We start from the raw sequence: 24,959 nt of genomic DNA on the forward strand, positions 1-24,959 counted from the left end.
TTTTAAAATAATTGGACAGAACCTAACAGCTCATTATTACTATTAGCCTAGTACTTGAAAAATAAATATATATTTCGGGACTTAAATCAAAAAAGTATCCAGGAAAATAAGGAAAAGATGTTTCTCATTTTCAGTTCTGATAATACTATTAAGCCTACTGCAGTTACCACATATCACCACCAGGTGGCAGCAGGACGCCATGCTCTGAAGAAAAGGTCATTATAATCAAACTGAACATCCTGTTGTTTCAAAATAAAATGACGGAGACCGTCAAATTTGATAAAAGTGATTTAATTTAATTAATAATTTTCCTATTTTTTCAGGTTTGTTAGTCGTGGAGACAGCGTAAATACTTGATAATACCTCAAAATAAATGACAAAAGAGGGTTTTAGCAAAAATGTATTTGTCGCAACGTCTCGTTTTTTTTTTCAAACTGAAACTAGAAAGATTTTCAATTTATTTGGAGAATCTAACAACATAACAATAACACAATAAACCTACCAAACATTTTCTTTTCACAAGTTATTCAGCATTAATATACAGGAAGAATATATTTTATATGTGATGTAAAAATTGTACTTCCGGTCATAGCAGATTTTTAAAAGAAATAAAAAAGTACTGAAAACTATCAAATTATAATTGACAATCAAAATTAAAAGTTTTAAACTGTGTTTTTCAAAATAAGAAGAGCGAGTTTCACTTATATCCCTTGAAGTTTCTGAATTTAACATTTTATTCGAGCTTCATTTCATCATTAGACATCTTAGTTTGATTTGGATTTGATTGATTTGACCTGCAAAGATGATGTAAACTTGCTGACAGCCTGTCTGGACTTCTAGACAATGATCTGTGGCACGACTTTATTTAAGTGAACTTTAAATAATTCCTGTTTTTAACAGTTCAGTTACCGCAGTATCACTTTAAAACCAAGTGGACAAAAAACTGTGTGACCCAACTCCAACAGACACTTTAGGGCTAAGAAGCTTTCAGGATTTTATCGCCGGCTGGGTCACAAAGATTCAAGTAATTCCTGACTGAAGTTAACGGTCTAGAAGCAGGAGAGAAAACTTACTGAACATGTGAGAGCGTCTAACTTCTGACAGTGATGAATTCACCGACAAGGTTTACTGACAAAAGCTCCAAAAGTCCGTTTTCATAGAGTTAAAGTTCCTTTCCGCTCCCAGAGTCCCGTTCCAGGAAAACACAACACTAAATTACTTTGTCCAAAGTTGTTTATTTTCAAGACTCTTCAAAGGAAACTTATACATATATAGTACAAATGAATGCCCTCACTGGATCCAGCTGGCGCTGTTTCCTGGATCATTGATCCACAACTGAGCTGAAACATCCCAACACCACTAACATCTTTGATCACAAGAGAATAAAAGGTTCAAATAAACTCATTACAGTGACATCATCATGATCTCCATGACAGGAGCAGCTCAGAAACGAGAGGTATGTCGTCACGAAGCCCTGAGACGGACGTGTCTGGATAAACCCTGAGGAGAGCTGGAACAGACTCCAGCAGACCCCTGAGACCCTGAGTAGGAGGAAGCAGGTGTAGAAGATGGATGGATGTCGTCAAGGAGACGGGTTTTAAGGGCTGGTGGTGACAGGACCCTTGAGTGGCGGATGCTTCACCAGATTTCAAACTGCTGGTGTCTCTTAAAGGCCGTCGTGTTTGTGATGTTGTTGTTGAAGAGTCTAGAAGAAGAAGAGAACAGATCAGACACGTGAGCTAATCTGGTGACAAATGATGATGATGATGAAGGTTTACTCACCTCACAGAGCTGATGGAGGGGTTGATGGAGACGAGCCGCAGCAGCACATCAGTGGAAGCATCAGAGATCAGATTATGACTCAGACTGGAACACAAACAGGAACATTTGTGTTTTATTCTGCTGTCAAACACATCTAGCCCTTCAGAATAAAACTGCTCTGCCGTACAGATGATACAGTCTGTTCAAATCCAGTTTTGTCAACCTCAATTTCCCGTTCATCTCAGATAATAATAATAACAACAATAATAATAATGACAATTCATACGTTTTATCATAGCACTTTTCTTTTGTTTTGATATTTTTATTAGGGGGTAAAGCACAGTTGAACAGGAATAAACAAAAAAATATATACAGTCCACCTCCTTTTTTTTTTTTTTTGGATTAAGAACAGAACAAAAAATCCACACAAAATAATGACAAATACATGAAAATTATTATATTCTTATATATAAGTAATATTTAAGTATTAAAGCTAAACAGTATGAATTAAAAAATAGATGAATAAAAAGGGGGAGAAAAAAAGAAAACAAAAAAAACCCAAAGCAAAAAAAATAAAAAAACAAACCCCAAAAACAAAAGAAAAGTAAATAAAAAGATAAATAAAAATAAATAAAAAGGAGGAAGAAAGAGAGGAATGAGAGAAGAGAGGGAGGGGGGGATCCGTCAATCAGGAGGCAGGGACTGGAGAGAGTGGAAGAATGTAAGAAAGGGAAGCCACTTATTATAAAATTTGTTGCAACTATCCTTCAGTGAATATTTAATCTTTTCCAGCTTCAGAAAAAACATGGTGTCGTTGAGCCACTGGGTACTAGAAGGAGCCTTGGTCGACTTCCAGTGGAGAAGAAGGTGGCGTCTTGCCAGTAAGGAAGTAAAAGCCAAAATGTCTATTTGATTTGAAGTAAACCGGCCATGGTCCTCTGGGAGCCCGAATATGGCAACATGGGGGGAGACTTTTATATTCACCGAGAGTATTTTTGACATGGTGTCAAAATAATTCCACCAAAAGCGAGAAAGTAGTGGGCAAGAGTAAAACATATGGGTTAAATTGCAGGACGAGGCATGACATTTGTCGCATTCGTCAGTGACACTGGGATAGATCTGTGAGAGTCGAGCTTTAGAAAAGTGGACTCTAAACAGTACTTTAAACTGTATAAGTGATTTGATTTGATTTGATTTGTTTATTTGCACAACATAAAAAAACGGTACAAAAGTTTAAATGAACATAAAAAAACATGAAAATATGTGCAGGTGAGAAAGGAAGCCCTAAATGGGCTTATTCAAAGTTCTCACCAGGAAAAATAGATTGTATTGAAATAATAGCAAGAACAAAAAAAACAAACAAAAAAAAAAACAGCATTCAAAAAAGATGGATATAAACAGACAATTTCTCGGTGTGCACGTGCAGAAGTGAGTCCACATTAAGTGGAAGCACTTCTAGACGCTTGGTCAATAAGGCTGGTCTTCAATCTCTGTTTAAAACTATTAATAGACAGTGAAGATTTTGCGATAAGTATATGAGAGTTCCAGAGTGAGGAACCTCTGTCTTTGATGGAGAACTGAGTGCTATTGGTACGACTGAATGAAGAATGGAGATCCTCAAATTGTCTGGTATTATAGTTATGAATTTGCGAATTGGTCTTAAAAAAATCTTTGAAAGTACTTGGAAGCCTATTTGCAAGATAAGTGCATTTGTAAATGAAAGCACATGATTGAAGTACGTTAATATCATAGATGGATAATAAATTTAATTTTTTAAACAAAGGGGCAGATGGGGCCAAATAGGAGGCAGAAGTAGCTATTCTTACAAATTTCTTTTGAGTAATGAGTAATTTGTGTAGATTTGATGAATATGTGCTTGCCCAAACAATGTTGCCATAAATGAGATAAGGATAAATTAAACTGTAATACAGAGTAACGAGACAAGCCTGATGGACCAAACCTCTGATTCTTCTGATGATACCAAGGGATCTAGAGATTTTGTTAGTTACAGAATGTATATGCTCTTTCCAGGACAAATTCTCATCCACAAAGACACCTAGAAATTTGGTGGATGAAACCTGATTGATTGCAATACCACCAATAGAGATCTTAGCTTTTTGCGGACAATATTTTTTGTTTTTACTTGCAAATACAATAAAATTAGATTTGTTAACATTTAACGACAACTTGTTTGCAAGGAACCATTTTGAAAGCATTGCTATACCAGAATTAGCTTGCTCAATAAGTGAATCAAAATTTCTGTGAGTTAGTATCAAATTGGTATCATCAGCAAATAAGATTGGTGTAAAGGATGAAGATACAGTAGCCAGGTCATTTACATAAATGAGAAATAAAAGGGGTCCTAGTATTGATCCCTGAGGGACTCCACACGACATCTTAACATTGGACGAAAAACAACCGTTGGCATGCACATATTGTTCACGGTTATGAACATAACTAGACAACCATTTCAAAGTAATATCATGGAAACCATAATGATGTAATTTGTCAAGTAAAATAGTATAATCCACAGTATCAAAGGCTTTGGAAAGATCTATGAAAATGCCGAGAGCAAATTCTTTATTATTAATAGCAGTATAGATTCTTTCCACCAGTTGTAAAAGGGCCATATCTGTGGAGTGATTTTTTCTAAAACCATATTGATGCTCGTATAAGATATTGTGTTTGTTTAGATGGTGCAACATTCTGTTGTAAACCAGTTTTTCCAATATTTTTGAGAAACATGGTAAAATTGATATGGGGCGATAATTATTAAAGATTCTTGGATCTCCAGATTTGTGCAGGGGAATAACTTTGGCAATTTTTAAGTCTTGAGGAACCTCCCCAAATTGCAGAGATAAATTGAAAATATGCATAAGGGGTTTACTAATTGAGAAAGACACTGATTTAACCAATGAAGCAGCAATATCATCGTGACCAGCTGCTGATATCTTCAAATTAGAAATTAAATCTAAGACCTCTGTTTCGTTAGTATCTTCAAACTGTAAAATAGTAGGGAAATTGCCCTTAATGTAATCTAAATGATTACTACTTGAAACTCCCATATCCTTTGAGAGAGAAGAACCCACATTTGCAAAGAAACTGTTAAATTCATTTGCTATATCGGTAGGGTTATCATGAATCTTTTTACCATTCTTAAACTGAGATGGGAGAGGGGCAGTACACTTTTTTTTGTTGAGAAGTTCGTTGACAACCTTCCAGGTGGACCTAATGTCTGACGATTCTCTGAATTTATTTGAAAAGTACAGTTTCTTAGACATCCGCAATAGATGGATGTATTTATTTTTATATTTTTTATAGATTGCAGAATTCAGTGGAGTAGGATTAGTAAGAAATTTTTTATACAATTTGTTTTTTATCATAGAGGATCTTTTGAGACCTGTTGTAAACCAGGGCTTCCGAAGACCTTCACCAGTTTTCTTCCTGGGTTTAACCAGGGGAAAACAATGATTAAAGGCAGAATTAAAATAACTCATAAATGACTGATAAGCAAGTTGGACAGAAGAATGTTCATAAACATCGTCCCAGGTAATGTTGTCAACCAACCTCTGAAACTTCTCTGTATTTCTTTTGTTAAAGATTCTAAATTTAAAGTTGTAGTTATTTTCCACATGTTCACTTTTAATTGGCAAAGAAATATGGAATACAGGAAAGTGATCCGATATATCTGTTATCAGAATACCTGAATGGGCAACATTATTCAAAGAATTTGTGAAGATATTGTCAATAAGAGTGGCAGAATAAGTGGTCACTCTTGTTGGTCTATAAATCACAGGAAAAAAACAGTTAGAGTACATGGTATTAAGGAATTCAGTAATTGCTGCATGCTTCTTAAATAAGTCAATGTTCCAGTCCCCTAATAAATAACATAATTTGTTTTCTTTATTGATTATGTCTAATGTTAATGCAATATTATCACAAAAAATGTTTAGATCTGAATCCGGGGGTCGATAGACACATCCCACTATAATATTTTTGCCATCAAAAAGTGAACATGAAGGTATTTCGACAAAGAGAGACTCCATCTCAGCTGCTTGATGCTTGAAAGCAAGATCATCCCTAATAAAAAATTGAAACTTGTTGTGAATGTAAATTGACACACCACCACCCACTCTCTCTGATCTGTAGGAGTGAACAGCATTATATAATGACAAATCATACTGAGATTTAGTAGCTTCTGAGAGCCACGTTTCTGAGAGAGCAATGATAGAAAATTCATGATTCAGTGAGGATAAATAATTAACAAAATTGTCATACTTATCATGACTATTAAGGCTTTGTACATTTAGGTGAAAAGTAGAAAACATAGAGTGAGAGTTGATACTCACTTTAAATGTATTAAATGTTTTAATATTATAATATTCACTTGTAATAGATCTGTTTGCATATTTAAGACAATTCAGATCAGGATCAATGTTGATGTTATATTTATTATTAGTATCTACTTCAACGAGATTGAAAATCTTATCCTTAAGAAAATTACAAAGATCTTGAGTGTCATCCTCTGTTGTTAGAGCTACAGCTTCAGCAGAAGATGGCAGCTCAGATTCTGTGTTGTTTATACCTAGGGGGGGGATATTACCCAAGAGTGTATTAGCCATAACAAAAAAAAAAAAAGGAAAGAAAAAGAAAACATTAACAGATAAAATCACATTTATACACCATTGACTCAGTCAGCCTCACTTTACAGCAGAGGCCGATGTGCGGGAAGGGGGGTGAGAGATCAGCCGATCGTATTTGAGATATGCAATGTTCCCTTTTTTGCGTTCTTCCAGGAGAAGGGGAAATAACTCTTTCCGTTTCAGGCGGACTGAGTTATTTCCCCTTCTCCTGGAAGAACGCAAGTGTAAGACGAGCGCAGGATGAACTTGTGTACATTTTTTTAAGAGCAGCGTCCCACCAGTCATCCTCCAAATTTAGATCCAGTTCATCTTCCCAGACAGCCCTAACTTTAATAACTGGAGAGATATCAAAAGACAGAAGGTCATCGTAAACCTTAGAGATCAGTGATTTTTGAAGTGGATCATGGTTTAAAAGCACCTCCCACTGTAGAGTCGGCGGAGAGGATGGAAAAACTGGAAACAAAGCTTTAGCGCAGTGTCTAATCTGAAAGTATCGAAAGAGATGAGAAGGCGGGAGATTAAATTCACCTGAGAGATCTGCAAAGCTGCGAAAGATACCATCCTTGTAAAGATCTCCAAAACTTTTAAGGCCCTTATTATGCCATATGAGAAAGGTTGAATCTGTAAGCGGAGGTCGAAATAAATGATTGTTCAGTAATGGAGCTAAAGTAGATGCTGACTTAAATTTGAAGGTTTTCCTAAATTGATACCAAATTTTAAGTGTGGAGTGAACCACTTGATTATTTGTAAAGACAGAGAGGTTGGATGGAATAGATGAGGTAAGTAGAGCAGGTAAAGAGGATGAAATGCATGACTGTGCCTCCAATTTACACCATGGCCTATTCACCGATTTGAACCAAAATGAAATTTTTTGAATATGTGCTGCCCAATAATACAGTTGGAAATTGGGAAATGCCAGTCCGCCATTGAATTTACATCTCTGAAGTGTGGATTTGCAGATTCTAGGAGCCTTCCCACACCATAAGAAGTCAGAAATAGTTTGATCAATTATTTTAAAAAAGTGTTTTGGTAAGAAAAGTGGAAGACAATGGAACAAAAATAGAAATTTGGGCAAAATGTTCATTTTAACTCTGTTAATTCTTCCAATTAACGAAAGAGGTAAGCTTTTCCATCTATGGAGGTCAGATTTAATTGTAGACATTAAAGGTGAGAGATTAGCAGAAAAAAGAGAGCTTAACGTTCTGGTTACGTTGATCCCAAGATACCTAAAGCCGGAAGGACTAATCTTAAAAGGGATATCTGACTGTACAAGCTGTGTTGCTGAGTCATTAATGGGATAGCATTCACTTTTAGATACGTTCACTTTATAGCCTGAGAAAGACCCGAATCTCTGGAAAGCAGATAAAATTGAAGGAATGGAGAGGACAGGATCTGAGACATATAACAATAAGTCATCAGCGTAAAGTGACAGCTTAAATTCTGTTCCCAATCGGGAGATCCCAGTAAAAGTGGGGGAGGACCTCAGAAAGATTGACAGGGGCTCTATAGCTAGTGCGAATAATAGGGGAGAGAGGGGGCACCCCTGTCTGGTGCCACGGGCTAGAGTAAAAAAATTGGACTGAATGCCATTAGTGGAAACGCTTGCTTGTGGAGACGTGTAAAGGAGACGTATCAAAGAAATTTACCCATTCCCCAGCCCAAACTTCTTCAGTACAGTAAATAAATAGTCTCATTCAATCCTATCAAATGCCTTTTCAGCATCGACCGAGATTACGACTTCAGGTGTTGTGGTGACAGTTTTAGAGTGAATAATATTTAAAAGTGTCCGCACATTAAAGAATAACTGTCACCCCTTAACAAATCCTGTCTGTTTATTTGAGACAATAGTTGGCACAATGTTCTCCAAGCGATAAGCCAAGGCTTTAGCAAGGATCTTAGCATCTACATTTATTAACGAAAGAGGTCTGTATGAGCCGCAGAGAGTTGGATCCTTATCTTTTTTTAAGAGGAGACTTATGGAGGCTTGCCTTAAAGTGGGAGGGAGAGTGCCATGTTCCAGTGATTCCTTATAAACAGCATGCAATAACGGGGACAATTTATCCTGAAATTTCTTTAAAAATTCCACTGGAAATCCATCAGGGCCAGGAGCTTTGTTATTTTGCATACTTCTCACAGCGAGATTAATTTCTTCTACCGTTAATGGCGAGTCAAGATTTTTAGCAGCATCGGAGCCTATAACAGGAAAGTTGAGGCTATCTAAGAATGAATTCAATTCAGTGGAGCCAGATGGAGATTCAGACGTATATAAAGAGGAATAAAATGAGTGAAAGACAGAATTAATGGCGGTGGGATCCTGATGCAATGAGCCTGATGAATCTTTTATCTGAAGGATCATACGTAAGGGCTGCCTGGCGACGTAACTGATGAGCCATGAGCCGACTTGCCTTGTCTCCATGTTCATAATATACGGAGCGTGATCGTAAGAGAAGTCGCTCTTTATCATTAGTGGTAAGGAGATCAAATTCAGTCTGTAAATCGACACGTTGCTTAAGAAAACTGGGAGAGGGGCAAGTAGCAAGTTGTTGGTCCAATTTTGTGATCTTAATAGAGAGTTCTTGTAATTTGGCTTTCCGGGACTTATTCAAGTGAGCAGAGAAGGAGATAATTTGTCCCCGCAAATATGCTTTTAATGATTCCCACAGCAGTGAAGATGAAATTGGTTCCATATCATTTTGATTTATAGAGATGTAATCATCAATTTTAGTTGTAATAAAATTGGTGAACTTATCATCTGAGAGAAGTAATGTATTGAACCTCCAAGATGTTGAGTAGCGTGGCTGTGAAGAGAACTGAATATCCAAAGAAAGAGGAGCGTGGTCGGAAATCACAATAGGATGATAATCAACAGACAGTACTTTGGGAATTAGTTTAGCATCAATAAAATAATAATCAATCCGAGAGAAAGATTGATGCATCTGAGAAAAGAAGGAATATTTTTTGGTACGAGGGTTATAAAATCTCCAAGGATCGGTGCAACCGTTCTTGGACACAAAATCTGAAAGAGACCTCGACATTGAAGAAGGAGTCAGATTTCGTGGGCTGGAGCGGTCTAGTTTGGGGTCAATTACGCAGTTCATATCCCCGCCAATTATAAGAAGACTGTCGTTCAATGAGGGGAGACATTCAAAAAGCTTGTTCATAAAGTGTGGGTTGTCAAAATTGGCGGCATATATATTAACTAATAATATGGGAATATGAAATAGCGTACCCGCCACAATTAAGTATCTGCCGTTTTTGTCTGAAATCACCTTAGAAGCTGAAAACTGCATTGACTTACCAATTAATATAGCAACCCCCCTGGCCTTAGAGTTGAAATCAGAGTGAAACACCTCAGAAACCCAGGGACATTTAAGTCTGACCTGGTCTTTGGTGCGCATGTGGGTTTCCTGAAGGAACACTAAGTCAGCTTTAAGACGTCTCAGGTGAGCAAATATTCTCGATCTTTTAATTGGACTCCCCATGCCTTTAATATTCCAGCTCAACAATCTCACAGAAGTACCAGTATTAGTGGCCATATGTTAAATTCCTAAAGATAGAGATTTACCGAATGCGGATCCCCAAGGAAGGAAAGGAAAGAAAGGGATGGAGGGAGGAAAGATAGAAAGAGGAAAAAAAAAAAAAAAGGAGAAAAAAAAATAAATAAAAAAGGGGGAAAATTGAAAACAACAACAAACTTAACCTACTGAACCCCCCACCCCCCACCCCCCAATTGCACTTACAACGACCCCATCCCCAAACGATGGAGAACCCAGTGCAAACTCCAGAAGGAGTCAGATCCCTGAAAAGAACACTTATGGCTTTAAGCATAACTAATAACTAACAAGCTTCGTGTTGAGCTCCTGCAAGCACAGCAACATTAACAGAGAGGTACAACCAATCACGACCAAGTTAAACTGAAAACCACATACCGTGTATATGTGGGAGAAAAAAAAAAAAAAAAAAAAAAACAGACACTGATGAACTGAAAAAAGTTCAACTAGACTTTGAGCGACGTGATGAAAGCGCTGGCCTCCTCTGCCGACCTAAACTCCCTCTCTGCGCCGTTGTGAGTGATGCGGAGGCGGGCGGGGTACAGCAGACCGTAGCGGATCCCCGGGATCTCGCGGAGCCGGCGACGGACGTCATTAAAAGCGGCTCGGGCACGGGCCGTCTTCTGGGTGTGGTCGGGAAAGACAGAAAAAGTCAACTCTCCACACGTAATCCGTTGCTGAGCCCTGGCTCGGCGCAATATATCCACACAGTCTGTATGATAGTGCAGACGGGCGATGATGGGACGAGGGCGCTCTCCGGGCTTTGGCTTCGGCTGGAGGGTGCGGTGAGCGCGGTCCACGAGAGGCTCCTTCTCCAGCTTGAAAGCCTCCTTGAGCAGAGAGGGCAGCCCCGGCGGCCTCGGCCAGGCTGGACGGGGGGTCACCACGAGGCGGGGATGCGGCGTGCGAAGAAGGCCGCGGCGGTGGTGCGGATGGTTTGATTTTTGGAGGCATTTTGGTCGGCAAAAATACGGGGCCAAAGTAGAATAATGAAGGTCGGGAAAAATAAACCGAAGGAAGATGAAAAAGCTGTACCAAAAATAGATATTCTTAAAGGTTGTTGCAGGAGCTCAAAAAAACACGTCCTATTCCATTAGTCGCTACACCGGAAGTCCTCATAGCGCTTTTCTAAGACACTTTTTCATAGTTCTCCAAGCACTGTAAGGTTTACCATCCCAAAGGTTCTGAGACATTCACTCTTTAGAAGATTGATGGCTGTCCTGATAGTTTTCTTGTCAATAATCCGTCTCACGGCAGAACATTGGCTCCAGATAGTTTGTAAACGGTTTTAAAACTTTTCCAGAAGTACTTACTCCAAGAATGAATTCTCTGAGAGTATTGCTTCTGTCGTTCCCTGCTAGTATTGTGTTAATATGCAGCTCCTAATAATTAGCGGCAGTAAATTATCATCTAGACTTCTACAGGAGCAGTAAATTAATTGTTATTATGGCCGAAGTGATATTTTTTTTATTTATTTTGGCTTAAATGTTTGTAAAATAAACAATGAAGAGAAAATTTTTCGTCTGAGGTTGTTTATCTGTCGGATTCAAAGACCTGCTACAATCAGCAGCTTCTTATTTCACATAAAAACAGGATGTAGTTGTAGTAACTTTCACTCAGGAGTGTTTTAACCTCTGACTCTCTGACATGTGAATGCAGCATCGTGAGCTGAATTGTGTTTGGGGTTGGTGACACTCACTCCAGGACGTGGACTTTGTGCAGCTGGGTGATGAGCAGGGACAGCAGATGGTCTGTGAGCTGACAGTGACTGAGGTCCAGCTCTGTCAGGTCTTCACAGATGTCCAGCATCTGGTTCAGAACTGCACAGAGCCGCTGATCCAGTGTGCTGTGACTCAGATCCAGCTCTCCACCCAGAGATCTGCTCAGGAACTCCGCCCGTCTCTCCGTGTCCGTCTCTCTGTTCACAGGAACCAGGGACAGCAGCTGGAGGAGCAGAGGCTTACTGACACTAGACGCAGCAGAGAGCACTCAGTTAGAAGCTTGTTCACCTCCGTGGGGGTTCAGGTGCAGTGGTGGTGTCCCTCACCTGAGACGGACCCTGTCCAGGACGGGGAACAGCAGGTCCAAGCCGCTGTCCTTCACCTGCCAGTCGCTCAGGAGGAGCTGTGTGTCCTGGGTGCTGCATCTAAGGATGGTAGAGATGGCCCTGCAGTCTCCATCAGTCAGACGTAAAGGCTCGGCCTGATCGTCCTCTGATAGCGCCACACAGGACGACCAGGACAGATCCAGCTTGTGCTGCAGAGTCCTCAGCAGACCTGATGCTGCCTCCTGCTGGCTGGAAGAGGCAGCGCAGCAGCGGATGAACCCCAGCAGCTGGTTCCTGTCCACACTGGTGGCAGCAGTGATGGAGAAATACACCAAATAAAAGAAATTTACCCTCAGTGATCAGTTGTATCAGTGAAGAATGTGAATGTTACTGAAACACAGTTCAACATCTGACCTGAGATGAGAAACCCGGTCCAGTCTGAGGAAGATGGACTCGGTTCTCTCTGTTGGGATGGAGGCCCACATCAGGTTCAGTTTAACAACATCACTGTGTTGCAGGATGAAGAGCAGACCATCACAGTCCAACAAGTCCAGCTCTGTGCAACTCAGACTGATCACATGATCCAACGACCTCAGCAAACTGGGTATCATGTGACGAGCACGAGCTCTGTAGAGTTCTCTGATGAAGGTCCTCGTGAAGACGGGACCAGGCCTGAAATCAAACCGTGTATTCATTAAGTATTTAGTTCCAGACTTTAGAAAGTACTGATACTAGAAGAATTAATCAAGAAGAGAAACACCTTATGTAAATAAAAACTGATCACCTTTTGAACACAATCTGGTCCAAAAATGGCACCAGACGTCCATGGTTCTGCTGTAAGAAGCGGTTCGTCTTCAAATCCACAATGACGGTCTGAGATGACGACTTCTGCAGCAGATGGTGAAGAAGATCCCAGGTCAGGCGACACCAGGTCAGGTCTACATCAAACCTACTCCTGGACAACATCAATTCCTGGTCCGGGATCTCAAGCAGGAGGTCCAGAACCTGCTGGAAATTCTCTTCACTCAGTCTGCAGTTTAGAAAAAAAGAATTTGTTTTAAAAGGGCAAATATCCATTATAATAAAGTCACATCTTAGTTTTGATCCATTAAAACAGGCGAGTATTGAAGTTCCCATGAAGAGGCGCCTCAGGCCTGAACAGATCCATTTATTTATCATGTGCACACCTCACCCGTGGTGGACGGGTTTGTGTTGCCCAAATGATCCTGGGAACTACGTTATTGGGTCATTACAATCCTGGTAGGGCCTCTCATGGCAAAGGGTCCTAGGTGGCGGGCCAGACTAAGAGCGGTTCACAAGCCCTTCAAGAATAGTAGACCAACAAGGACCGTTAGGTCACCTGGATTGGCGTTACGGGGCTCCAAGGCTAGCGCCTGGTGGCCGGGTCTTTCCCTACAAGACCTGACCGGGCTCAGACCGGAACAGCGACACCGGCCCATCTTCAAGAACGCTCACCACCCACAGGAAGGTCCACGAGTTACCCAAACCTTTGGTAGCAGTTGTGGCAGGGTGGCCCGATAACACGATCCCTGGACCAGAACTCTGGCAATAGGGACATGGACTGTCAGCTCGGTGTGAGGAAGGACCCGGAGCCTGTGGCGGAGGTTTAGAGGTACCAGCTACAGATAGTTGGGCTCACCTCTACGGTGAACGAGAGGGTGGCCTCCTTGCACCTTCGGGTCAAGGATTGGTCTCTTGGTGCTGTTTGTGCCTACGGGCCAAACACCAGTACCCGGCCTTCTGGGAGTCCCTGGGAGGGGTACTTGATATTGCTTCGACTGGGGACTCCATTGTTCTACTCGGGGACTTCAACCTGCATGCATGGGGGGGGGCACTAGCGGAACATATCAGAGTCGGGCCGGGGGGCGGGGCAGCCACCTGAAGCCCCGCTATTTGACACACAACCCAAAGCGTTTGATTGTATTTAACAGCACCAAAGATAGTGGAAACCCACTTCAAATAATGATAGAACATGACAAAGTCCATCAAACCACAAGAACAACAAAAACATAGCCTAATAAAACCTAATAAAACCAATACTTTTCAGACACAAATTCAATGCATTTGTAGGAGTTCAGCACCACGGATAGTCTCCAGATCTCTCTGAAATCACCATCTGATCCACTTCAACTGATGACAGTAGTGTAGTAAAATTGGCACCAGGGCCGGATTTAGCGAGGCCCACTAAGGTGGGCAGACTGAAATGTAGGGTGGGTGATGAAAAAATTTGGGGGGGTCAAACCCCCGAAATGCATAGAAAACTATGCTGTCATCATATCAGTTCATCTATCTTCTCCACAGTATGCTAACCCAATTGCTCTTCCTGACACTACCCTCTGCATTTACCCGGGCTTGGGACCGGTGTTCTGCCAATCCTTGCTCCCTGCCGAGAAATGCTGGTACTTTGGGGTTCTGCGCATGCGCACAATCGATTTTCAAAGTTTGATTGTCCCGCCAATCATTTCTTGCACGATGTAAAATGGATAATATGGGATGAGTATTTGATCCATCAAAATTACATTATTATACATTATTACATTACCCATGACATGAATTGCATTACACATTGTGAACATTATACGATAAAGAAAAAAAAAAACAATTTTATCGCTTTATTTGATATTCATTCAGTCATTGGACTTTATTTAACCAGGCAGGTCATTAAGATCCCATTCTTATTTACAATAACGGCCTGGCAAGAGACAAGGAAGTGGGCTAGGGAGTAAAATACAGAAAAAAAAACAAAACACAAAAATTGTAGCTCTGCAAAGGTAGAAAACCATTAGGTAGCATTTTTGGCAAAGCAGCAAAAAATGGCAGAACACCGGCACAAATAGGACACTGGCTTGTGCCCTGTTGAGACTGCATTTATTTTATGTTTTTTGCTTTATTTTTTGTTTGCTTTTTTTTTTTTTTTTTTTAATCAATCAATCGTAGCCTGCGGCGTAGGCTCTGCAATGATTTAAAGGTCCCGCGGCAGGCTGGCGGCTCGAGAGCATGCACGGCATGGACCGGGAGAGGGCGGAGAGCGTCGGTGCGGATGGCGGAGCGCTGCGGTGCCGTGCAGGCTCTGGAGCCACGGCTATGCCGTAGGGTACGCCGTAGCCTACGGCGTAGCGTACGCGGCGACGCGCACCATTCTGCGTTGTGTAACGCGGAACCATAAATCAGCCTTCAGTGTGTGCTGTTCTGAACACCGGGTCCCTCCGCTACTACACAACTTTTGCGGTATGCGTTCATTGTTGTGTTTAAAAATGATGCGCAGTGCCCACCCAATCAGAAACGGTACAGATATTCTGTGATATTTTTTAATATTAATAAAAAAAATAAAATTATAAAAAAATAAAGGATCCCCAAAACTTTGATTGGGTGGGCCGGATGCACGTTTGGGTGGACACAGCCCACCCATGCCCCCCCCTAGAACCGGCCTCGATTGGCACGGCGGCCCATAAATTCACATACAAGTTCAAATTCAATTTGAAGTATTGTGGCCTACTCACCACTACTTGAAGGTACTCTGTGATCTTTGCGCTCGGCGAACTCGCCCGGGGGCCCGGGAATGAATCGCTGCTAAAAACAGGTTCATCTTCCACAGGAGGAGGATTAGGGCCAACAAAATATGTGTCTAGCTTGGGCAATTTGGCTATTTCTTGCTCCCTTTTTTCTTTTTCTTTGCTTTTTATCGCTCCACTTTTGTGTTTCTAACTCCCGCTCATGTTTCGGCTGTAGGATTACTGTGCTCTGTTGACAAGTGATAGATGAGGACGTATGACGTTGATAGACGGCTGTTGATGATGCACGATTTTACCCAAAATACATTTGGAGATTCACTTGCAATTTTTGTTTTAATGTTAACTGTGAGTGTGAAAATCTCAGCACAAAATATTATACAATGCTTTATACGTAATATGAACCAAGTGGTGCAAAAAAGTACCGTCCCCCCCAGTGCCCTCTGAAGCCCCGCCCGTGGGGGGGACGACAGTGATACCTGGAGGGGCTCGATTGGGAGGAACAGCCTCCGTGATCCGAACCCTAGGGGTGCTCTGCTATTGGACTTCAGTGCTAGTCAGTTTGTCCATAAACTCCATGTTTGAGCATAAGGGTGTCCATCGGTGCACGTGGCACCAGGACAGCCTAGGCCGGAGGTCCATGATGGACTTTGTTGTCGTCTCCTCTGATTTTCAGCCATATGTCTTGAACACTCGGGGAAAGGGAGGAGCAGAGCCGGATGAAGCCAGTCATCCGGCAGATCAAGATCAGATCAAGAAATATTTGTTTCGATGTCTCACTATGGAATATTGAAAATCCCGTTTGCCAGACTGTTTATCTCAAGCAACCACCAAGCGGGTATGTTCAAGTCTGAAGCAGTTCGAGCAGACCTGGTGTGCGTATTTATTCGATATCTTGTTACCACAAAACCCAGATAGGAGCCCCTGAGTCCCCGTCTCCCCTGGTTTGAGGGAGAGTGGTGTCCATTTTTGTCAACTGGTGTGTTGAAAAAAAAAGTGAATTAGCTGGAATGCTAAAACACGAAGGCGGTTTAGCTGATGCGCTAAACCGTGGAAATACGGAAGGCGAAACATACAGTACACCGCAGTCTATGTTGAGGACTGAAAAGTACTTAGCGCCCGGCGATGGATAACTTTTAAAAAGGCTCCTGTCTGTGCACAGTAAAGCTAACAAGCCAATATTAAGAGTTGAGATATGTTCAGAAATTAGAAGAGATTTTTTAATGACGTTGCAACGTAGCGGAAGCTACTTATAGTATGGTGTCACGTCATCGTGATCACCAGGCAATCAGGATTGGTGTAATGAGATAAATGCTTCTGAGGATGCGCGAGGGGCGTATCTCCCATAGTGAGACATTGAAATGAATGCTATGAATGGAATAATCAATTCAGGTTAAGATTGAATGATTCACATTCAGATGTAAATGATTCAAATTCACTTCCTACTGGCACAACATTTATCCCATGTAAAAAGGTATATCTAAAAATTGTTCAAGGAAAGCAGAATAATTAAGAACTTAAGTCCCATATTTTTTTGCTTCCCGACAATAGATTTACTTTTTAAAATTTTCTTGTGAAGTAGAAATACTTTACCTGAGTTTTGAGATATACGGCAGACACTGTAGAAAACTCCTGACTTCACCGTCTTCATGTGAGCAGCCTGTCAGCTTCACTGGTTTCTTCTCTGATTGGAGTTTCAACACTTCCAGGAGGATGGAGGTCTTTCTCTCTGAGAGGTTTATGATCCAGACTGCAGGAGCTGACTGGAAAACTGACCGTAATGATGGAAAAACTCTGAATCCTGTTTTAGTTTCCTTCACGTGGATGTACAGATCCAGCAGGAGATCACAGCGATGTTTCCCATCTACATATCTTTTATTACAAGGGAATGTTTCATATCTGCACACTGATGATAACTGCTGCAGGATCTTCTCTCCTGTCTGCTGTTCTCTCTCTGCTGCTGCACAGAACAGATTCCCCAAAAACTTGATTCCTTCATGATGATCTGACCTCCAACCATCCAAACTGGAATAAGAAAGAAACATTTAGTGCTGATTTGACCTCAGATGCATAAATACAACCAACACTACTGATGGACTCCATCTTTACATGTGTGTCATGTTTGTGATGAAATGACATGTGAACACATCTTTCATCAGAGCAGATGAACATTGTTTTCAGACTGTTACAGACTCCCAACTCAGACAATAATCCTGTCAGACATCACTGAAAACTCAACTGTAACTGTCACTTTACTGACTACATGAAACACGATCTTTGTGGTGAAACTGAAGACAAATCTGAATGTAGAATAGGAGAGTGCCTTATTTTTTTTTCCAAACACAGGCCTGCATGAAACATATTCAAACACATTATGTCATGTAATTATTCAAGTAGAATCAGTTTACCTGAGCTGTGAGATATACGGCAGACACTGTAGAAAACTCCTCACTTCACCTTCTTCATGTGAGCAGCCTGTCAGCTCCACTGGTTTCTTCTCTGATTGGAGTTTCAACGCTTCCAGGAGGATGGAGGTCTTTCTCTTTGAGAGGTCTATGATCCAGACTGCAGGAGCTGACTGGAAAACTGACCGTAATGATGGAAGAACTCTGAATCCTGTTTGGGTTTCACAGTCCTTCATGTGGGTGTACAGATCCAGCAGGACATCACACTGTTGTTCCTCATGCACGTATCCTTCAAAAGGGAATGTTTCATATCTGCACACTGATGATAACTGCTGCAGGATCTTCTCTCCTGTCTGCTGTTCTCTCTCTGCTGCTGCACAGAACAGATTCCCCAAAAACCTGATTCTGTCATGAAGATCTGACCCGTCAGAATCCAAACTGGAACAAGAAGGAAACATTTAGTGCTGATTTGACCTCTTAATAATATATCAGTCACAAACTAGCAGCTATTTAAAATGAGTAGGATGTAGGAAACTGAGAGAAACAATGGCATTATTGTTTTATTGGTAAGTGAACATTGACTTCAGAAATGGGCTGCAGGGGGGTCACCGTGCAGCTGGATGCTGCTGAGCATCAACGGGCCTATTGAAGAGTTTCCATACCAATCAGTCTGGGAGCTGTTTTACCAAAAACCCAGAAAAATCCAATGTTCGAAGCCCGGTACTCCTTAATGGAATTAGTTTCACATTCAGCCTTGAAAAGGACATTTTAATCGGCCTTTCAACAAATAGTTTGTAACAGTAAAATCTGGAGTCGAGTGTCATTTCTTTACGCTGCAACAACTCCCTGGAGTGCCTGCTCCCGCTGCTGAAAAAAGCCAGAGAGGAAACACTGAACCACGTGATGAAAGTCACGTCAACAAACAGCAAACAATAATCACACGTCCACTTAAGAAATTGTAGCACTTTGAGCAGCATAAAAAGCAGTCGCTGAGAGACTGATGTTGGGCTAGATTGTCCCCGACACATTTTTCCCTGAAAGGGGACTTATTATGGCATCTAATACCTATTTCAAACAGGCCTTGAACGTCTTAAATACAAGCTCTTGATTTTTTTGCTAAATAAATTAGAAATTCAGCCTTTGAGCCATGTCTTTATCTTCCCAGTCTCTAACCTCATTATCTATGCAGGATTCTGAGTGGGTGGGGCTATGATAATGAGGCTCTGTGCTGATTGGCTGCCTGACCGGGGGGTGCACGGGCGGGCGCGGCGGCGGGGTGGCACCATTCCCAGGTGTCTATGTCTTATGTTGTCAGTATGAATGGGGGGATGTTGGACCGTTTCCCCCTCCGTCTGGGGGCTCCGGCGGCGCCGGGGGCGCCCGTGGAGGTACGGTGGGGCCCTGGCCCGGCTCGGAGGGCCGGCCCCCGTCCACTGGATGGCCGGTGGGGGGACGCGGGTGTCTTATCAGGGCCGGCTTTGCTGGTCCTGCCTCCTGGCTTCGGCCTCCGCTCCCCCTCCTTCCCCCCCTACACGATTCATACGCACATAGGCGAGGGGCTGGGGGTCCGGGTCGTGGGGGGCATTGTCCCGCGTGGCCCGGCACTCCCCGCCTCACGGTTTTAACAGCAAAGTAGACACTGCACATTCAACACTTAATAAATACATTTGACAATGACACGTAGTTCGGGAGGGGGGGGGGGTCGGTGTCAAATCGATACTTGGCCCTCCCCCTCCCTGTTTTTATGGCATTAATCACATGCACTCAACACCAGGGGCAGGAGGGGGTCCCACATCACCCGCGTTCCCTCGACGGCCTGGGATGGGTGGGTCGGGATACCCGGGCCTGGCGGGGCTCGCCGTGCAGCCTCGGGTGCCTTCTTGCGGTGCTGGACCCCCCCGGGGAGGGGGAAACGGTGCGTGATTGTGTGTCTGTGTCGGTGAGAATGCGGTGTGGAAGGGTCCTGCCATGGAGGATTTGAGCCTCCATTGGCAGAACAACAAAACTTAATAATTTATCAATATTATGCAGGCGGTGGGTTTCCTCCCTCCTACTTCTCCCCTCTGTGGGGTTGCTGGTGGCCTGGGTTCCGGGTTCTTCCGTGTCGGCCTCTGGTCTCGTGGGTGGCGGGGTTGCTCCCCCCCTATAGATACACTTCAAGATTTGGGTCGATTGCTGTTCATGTTTTGGTTGGCTCCGTGCCGGTTTCGTGTTTTGTTTGTGGTTTTTTTGTTGCAGATTTCCAGTGCCTGACGTGTGCTTCCGTGTGTTCCTGCTTCCTGGATTGGCAGTGGATGTCGTCACCCCCACCACCCCCCCACCCCACAAAAAAAAAAAAAAAAAAAAAAAACACTGGGTTTGTATATGTATATTTATGTATGTGTACGCATATGTATATATATGTATATATATTAAATATAGTAATAATGCACATATATACCCCTTTGGTTTCTACCGTCATGGTATCAATCATTAATATGTGTGCAGACAAGGTAGGGGAAAAAAAAAAAAAAACAGGCCTTGAACGTCTTAAATACAAGCTCTTGATTTTTTTGCTAAATAAATTAGAAATTCAGCCTTTGAGCCATGTCTTTATCTTCCCAGTCTCTAACCTCATTATCTATGCAGGATTCTGAGTGGGTGGTGCTATGATAATGAGGCTCTGTGCTGATTGGCTGCCTGAATGACGTGATACACCGCTACGAAAAAATGGTGTAAGCTCTGGCCGGCGGAGTTAGTTGTGGGCAGTGGGCAGTGGGTAGTTACTCAAAAAAAGTAATCCATTACATATTACTAGTTACTTTAAAAAAAGTAATCCCTTACACTACTTAGTTACTGGTTGCTGAAAGTAACTAGTTACATTACTTTTGGATTACTCCGCAATATCACCTGAGCTGCACCATAACTCGATTGCCAATGAACAACATGTACAGGACTGTCTCAGAAAATTAGAATATTGTGATTTTCTGTAATGCAATTACAAAAACAAAAATGTCATACATTCTGGATTAATTACAAATCAACTGAAATAGTGCAAGCCTTTTATTATTTTAATATTGCTGACCATGGTTTACAACTTAAGAAAACTCAAATATCATATCTCAAAAAATTTGAATATTCTGGGAATCTTAATCTTAAACTGTAAGCCAAAATCAGTAATATTAAAATAATAAAAGGCTTGCAATATTTCAGTTGATTTGTAATGAATCCAGAATGTATGACATTTTTTTTTTTTTTTTTTAAATTGCATAACAGAAAATAAAGAACTTTATCACAATATTCTAATTTTCTGAGACAGTCCTGTAGTTGGAACTTTATTACTGCAGTGCCCAGATCAGCCATAGACATCATATAGAACTATATTCTGTGTAGAACTATATTCTGTGTTGTGATGTCTATGAGATCAGCACCAGAAGTCCCGTAAAATCCCGTAAAATCCCGTAAGATCACGTTAGAGGCTGATTTATGGTTCTGCGTTACACCAACGCAGAACTTACGGCGTAGGGTACGCGGCGACGCGCACCGTACGGTGTGTGTCGCCGCGTACCCTACGCCGTAGGCACTGCGTCGATTTAACGCGGAACCATAAATCAGCCTCAAGTCAGACAAGTGTTGCAGCGCAACGCGTGAAGACGCATGAAAGGCTAGTTTGATTTTCTTTTCTGTTCTCCCGTTCTACATGTAGTTGAAAAGCTTAAAGTAACTAAAGTAACGTATTTTTTCTTGTCTTAGAGTAACTATAACCGGATTACCCAAATTACAACTGTAACGCGTTACATTACTGCGTTACTGGCGAATGTAATCTCGTTACAGTAACGCGTTACTTTGTAACGCGTTACACCCAACACTAGTTGTGGGCGTGGTTTCACGCATCGGAGGCCAACCTTTGTAAATCGCATTTTGGTTACGTAACGACGGGAGCAGAATCTGAACGGCTCGTAGAAGCCACATCACACTGGATGGCTCATCCGGGCGGCTGTACAGACACTGCAGAATTTGGTTGCTTTCTTCCTTCTCTGAGTTGGCAGGCTGAGGGGAGACCACTTTATATATGTTAAAGCAAGAAAAAAAACTGTTTTTCATAATAGGACCCCTTTAAGAAGCCTATTTTCTCTTTGTGGGTTCTTTTCTCCAATTGTGAGCAGAAAGCTAATGTGTGTCCTCCTCCACAGCAAAGACATGTCCTCCTTGAAGTTGTTCTTTCCATTTAGTTGCAGGTAGAGTTTTTCTTTCCACAGGAGCCGCGGTGGTGGCCAAGTTTGTTCCTTTAATTGCAAAAACGAGGCTGTGGTTTGGATTTGTTTATAATTTTATTGCTTGTCACCGAGTGAGAATCATGGATATTTCCAAACACTGGTTCATACAAGATTTTCACTTGTTTCTCAACAAAATTGGTGATGTCACTGAATGTTGCTCTCAGATTGAGTTTCTCCTGCAGTTTATAACCTACAATCCTCCACTTATCTCTGAATTTATAACCCAATTTCCTCATAAAGGTAAGCATATGGGTAGCGATCTAGCCCATGCAAGTATACCACCCCTTCCATGGCATTAGAGCAGGCTCTAACCCTACGTTCACACTGAAAACATCAAAAATCTCCCGACGCCAGCATCTCGCTGTTTGGAGCGTTCACACTGAAAGCGGCATGTACTGTCGACGCCTGCAGTGGGCGGGGCTAAAGCTGCAGTGGGCCGGGCTAAAGCTGCGCTGCAGAAGTGGAAGGAACAGTGGGAACAGCCTACACATATAGCGTACACATCTTCAGTTTCCTATTTCACCATAGATCACACTTTGGGACGCCTTCTTTATATTTTAGCGTTATTTCCGCGTAGATAAGAGTGAGTTTGATGCTCCTTAACAAGTTTGGTCCTCGGATCAACATCAACCGCCAGAGCCCACTCCCGGTGAACCACAAATCCGCCTAGGCTGATTTATGGTTCCGCGTCACACCAACGCAGAACCGACAGCGTAGGGTACGCGGCGACACACACCGTACTGCGACCCTACACCGTCGATTTAACGCAGAACCATAATTCAGGAGAAGCTGCAGTCTGTCTGCGGTGATCAGTGTGACACAGGGTCGGAGCGGATTTGGTCATGATGTTTAACCTGTGTTTTGTGATTAATAAGCACGGTTTTTAATTATTTTTCATTGGATCTATGTAGCAAATAAAATCGTTGGGACCATCCAGCTCCTCACCCATCAGATACGTGTTTCACGTGATCAGTTCAGGTAAAAATGGCAGTCAAATCAGCAAAAATGTCATTTTGCTGGATGAAATATATTAATTCCTGATAAAATAAGTTTGTTAGTGCACAGCTCTGCTCCTGTACGCATGTGAATCAGTGTACGTTTGTGTCTACATGAAAGTACAATCTGCATTGAGGCTTCTCGCTTTGGGAATCCCGGTCTGTGATTGGACGCTGCCTCGGCGTCACCGCTGCTCATTTGCATAAAGTTCAGATTTTTCAACTTCAAATTGACGCGCCGTTCCCGCCGCCCCCGCCGCTTCTCGACACGTGTTTTCATAGACAATGAATGGCAGCCGGCTGCTTATGACGCCCGTGACGCTTTCAGTGTGAACGCAGGGTAAGGAAAAGGCTGTAGTCCTGAAGACTTTTTATATCTTCCGTGTTAATAGGAGGCCATGAGAGACCTTTTCATAATGCAGAGGCAAATTTCTGCTCTTTTCCAAAATGCTCCCGTAGTAGCTTTAGTTTTAACATAGCCACTGTCTGGGTTAAGGTGCTGGGAGCTTCTCACCAGTCCCTTTAGGGTTACCCTTAGGGTACTGCTCCACAAAGCACAGTCCATCACTGCAGTTCTCAGTATTTCTCTCCCCACCCTTCTCGTAAGCTTTCACAAATGCAAGACACTTTAATGGGCCTCCATCAAAAATTGGGATTTCTCTCCTTGGTAACGACGAGAGGTATTGCTGTTGAATTAAGAGTGTAGTTATTTCATTTTGCTTTCTCGTCATTCCGAGCATACTGTTTTAATTCCCATTTCTTGACTCAAATCCTGCAATCAAGCTGAATCCATATTGATATGCAATCGCCAGAACGTACACTCTGGGGGAGCGCAAAAGTTTGGAAGGTGGAAGAGACGGAGGCGGGGAGGTGTTTGGCAACGGCTGAGGAAACTGCGGCTCAACCGGGCTCTGCTGCCCTCGATCTGGCGAATGTCCAGTCTCTCAGGAATAAAATGGACAAACTCCAGGAAAATGTCACCTTCCAGAAGGATTTTAAAGACTGCTGTTTGATGGCGCTTACAGAGACCAGGGGCCTCATGTACAAAGAGTTAATAAAAAAAACGTGCCTACGGCCCTTTCTACACTCACGGTCAGATGTAAAAAAAAAAGTGACTTGAATGTGAAAAAGTTGCGGTCCCTCACGCACACATCAAGTCTGGCGTACGCACTTTTTCAGAGGTTTTTGTCTGTTAGCAAAGCTCACTTGTGATGCAGTGAAGTCCAGAATATGAGGAAACATGACGTCTATAATACCTTCACGGCCACATGTGAAGGACACGACATTCCCCACATCACCAGATAATTTACAGATGAGTGGAATTTCAACAATTTCAAGATTTACCACATGGTCTGAACTTACAAAAGTCGGTGAAAGACAACGTAACCTGTAAATCACAATGACAGCCTTGGCACTGTTGGAGGACATCGCTAATGGCAGGATCGGGAGGGAGTGAGTCTTCGGGGACCACACTGATTTACTGTCCCAGATGATGACTGGCTGACAAGAGCCATCCTGTTGGAACTTTGTGCTGGGTTGGGTATCAGTTTGGAGAGGTGCATAGGGAGGAGCCACGCACTACCTGTTGCCCTACAAGTGATGAGCACACTTGGTTTACTGGCAACCGGATCTTTCCAAAGGGAGTTGGGAGACCGGTCAGCCGACTCGTCCCACTAGTGCAACTAGTGCAGCCGTCTCACAGCTAGAAGGTCCTGGGTTCAATTCCCGCTGGGGACGCTGTGTGTTAAGTTTCCCCATGACTTTAGTGAAA

General features: G+C 42.4%; 1 protein-coding gene across 3 annotated transcripts in view; it reads right to left on the reverse strand.

Annotated features, from left to right (window-relative positions):
• Positions 1-1,222: 1,222 nt before the first annotated feature.
• Positions 1,223-24,959, reverse strand: part of LOC133425225 (uncharacterized) — a 43,931-nt gene continuing 20,194 nt past the window's right edge. For all 3 annotated transcript variants that reach the window (XM_061715957.1, XM_061715958.1, XM_061715959.1), the window contains 8 exons: positions 17,941-18,375; positions 17,126-17,557; positions 12,787-13,032; positions 12,417-12,674; positions 12,003-12,305; positions 11,655-11,924; positions 1,783-1,866; positions 1,223-1,705 (listed from right to left, as the gene is read on the reverse strand). In XM_061715957.1, coding sequence (XP_061571941.1) covers positions 1,639-1,705; positions 1,783-1,866; positions 11,655-11,924; positions 12,003-12,305; positions 12,417-12,674; positions 12,787-13,032; positions 17,126-17,557; positions 17,941-18,375 — 2,095 coding nt within the window. In that variant the 3' untranslated portion in view covers positions 1,223-1,638. The remainder of the gene's footprint in view (positions 1,706-1,782; positions 1,867-11,654; positions 11,925-12,002; positions 12,306-12,416; positions 12,675-12,786; positions 13,033-17,125; positions 17,558-17,940; positions 18,376-24,959) is intronic.

The sequence above is a fragment of the Cololabis saira genome, chromosome 24 (genome assembly GCF_033807715.1).
Source record: "Cololabis saira isolate AMF1-May2022 chromosome 24, fColSai1.1, whole genome shotgun sequence".
NCBI lineage: Eukaryota > Metazoa > Chordata > Actinopteri > Beloniformes > Belonidae > Cololabis > Cololabis saira.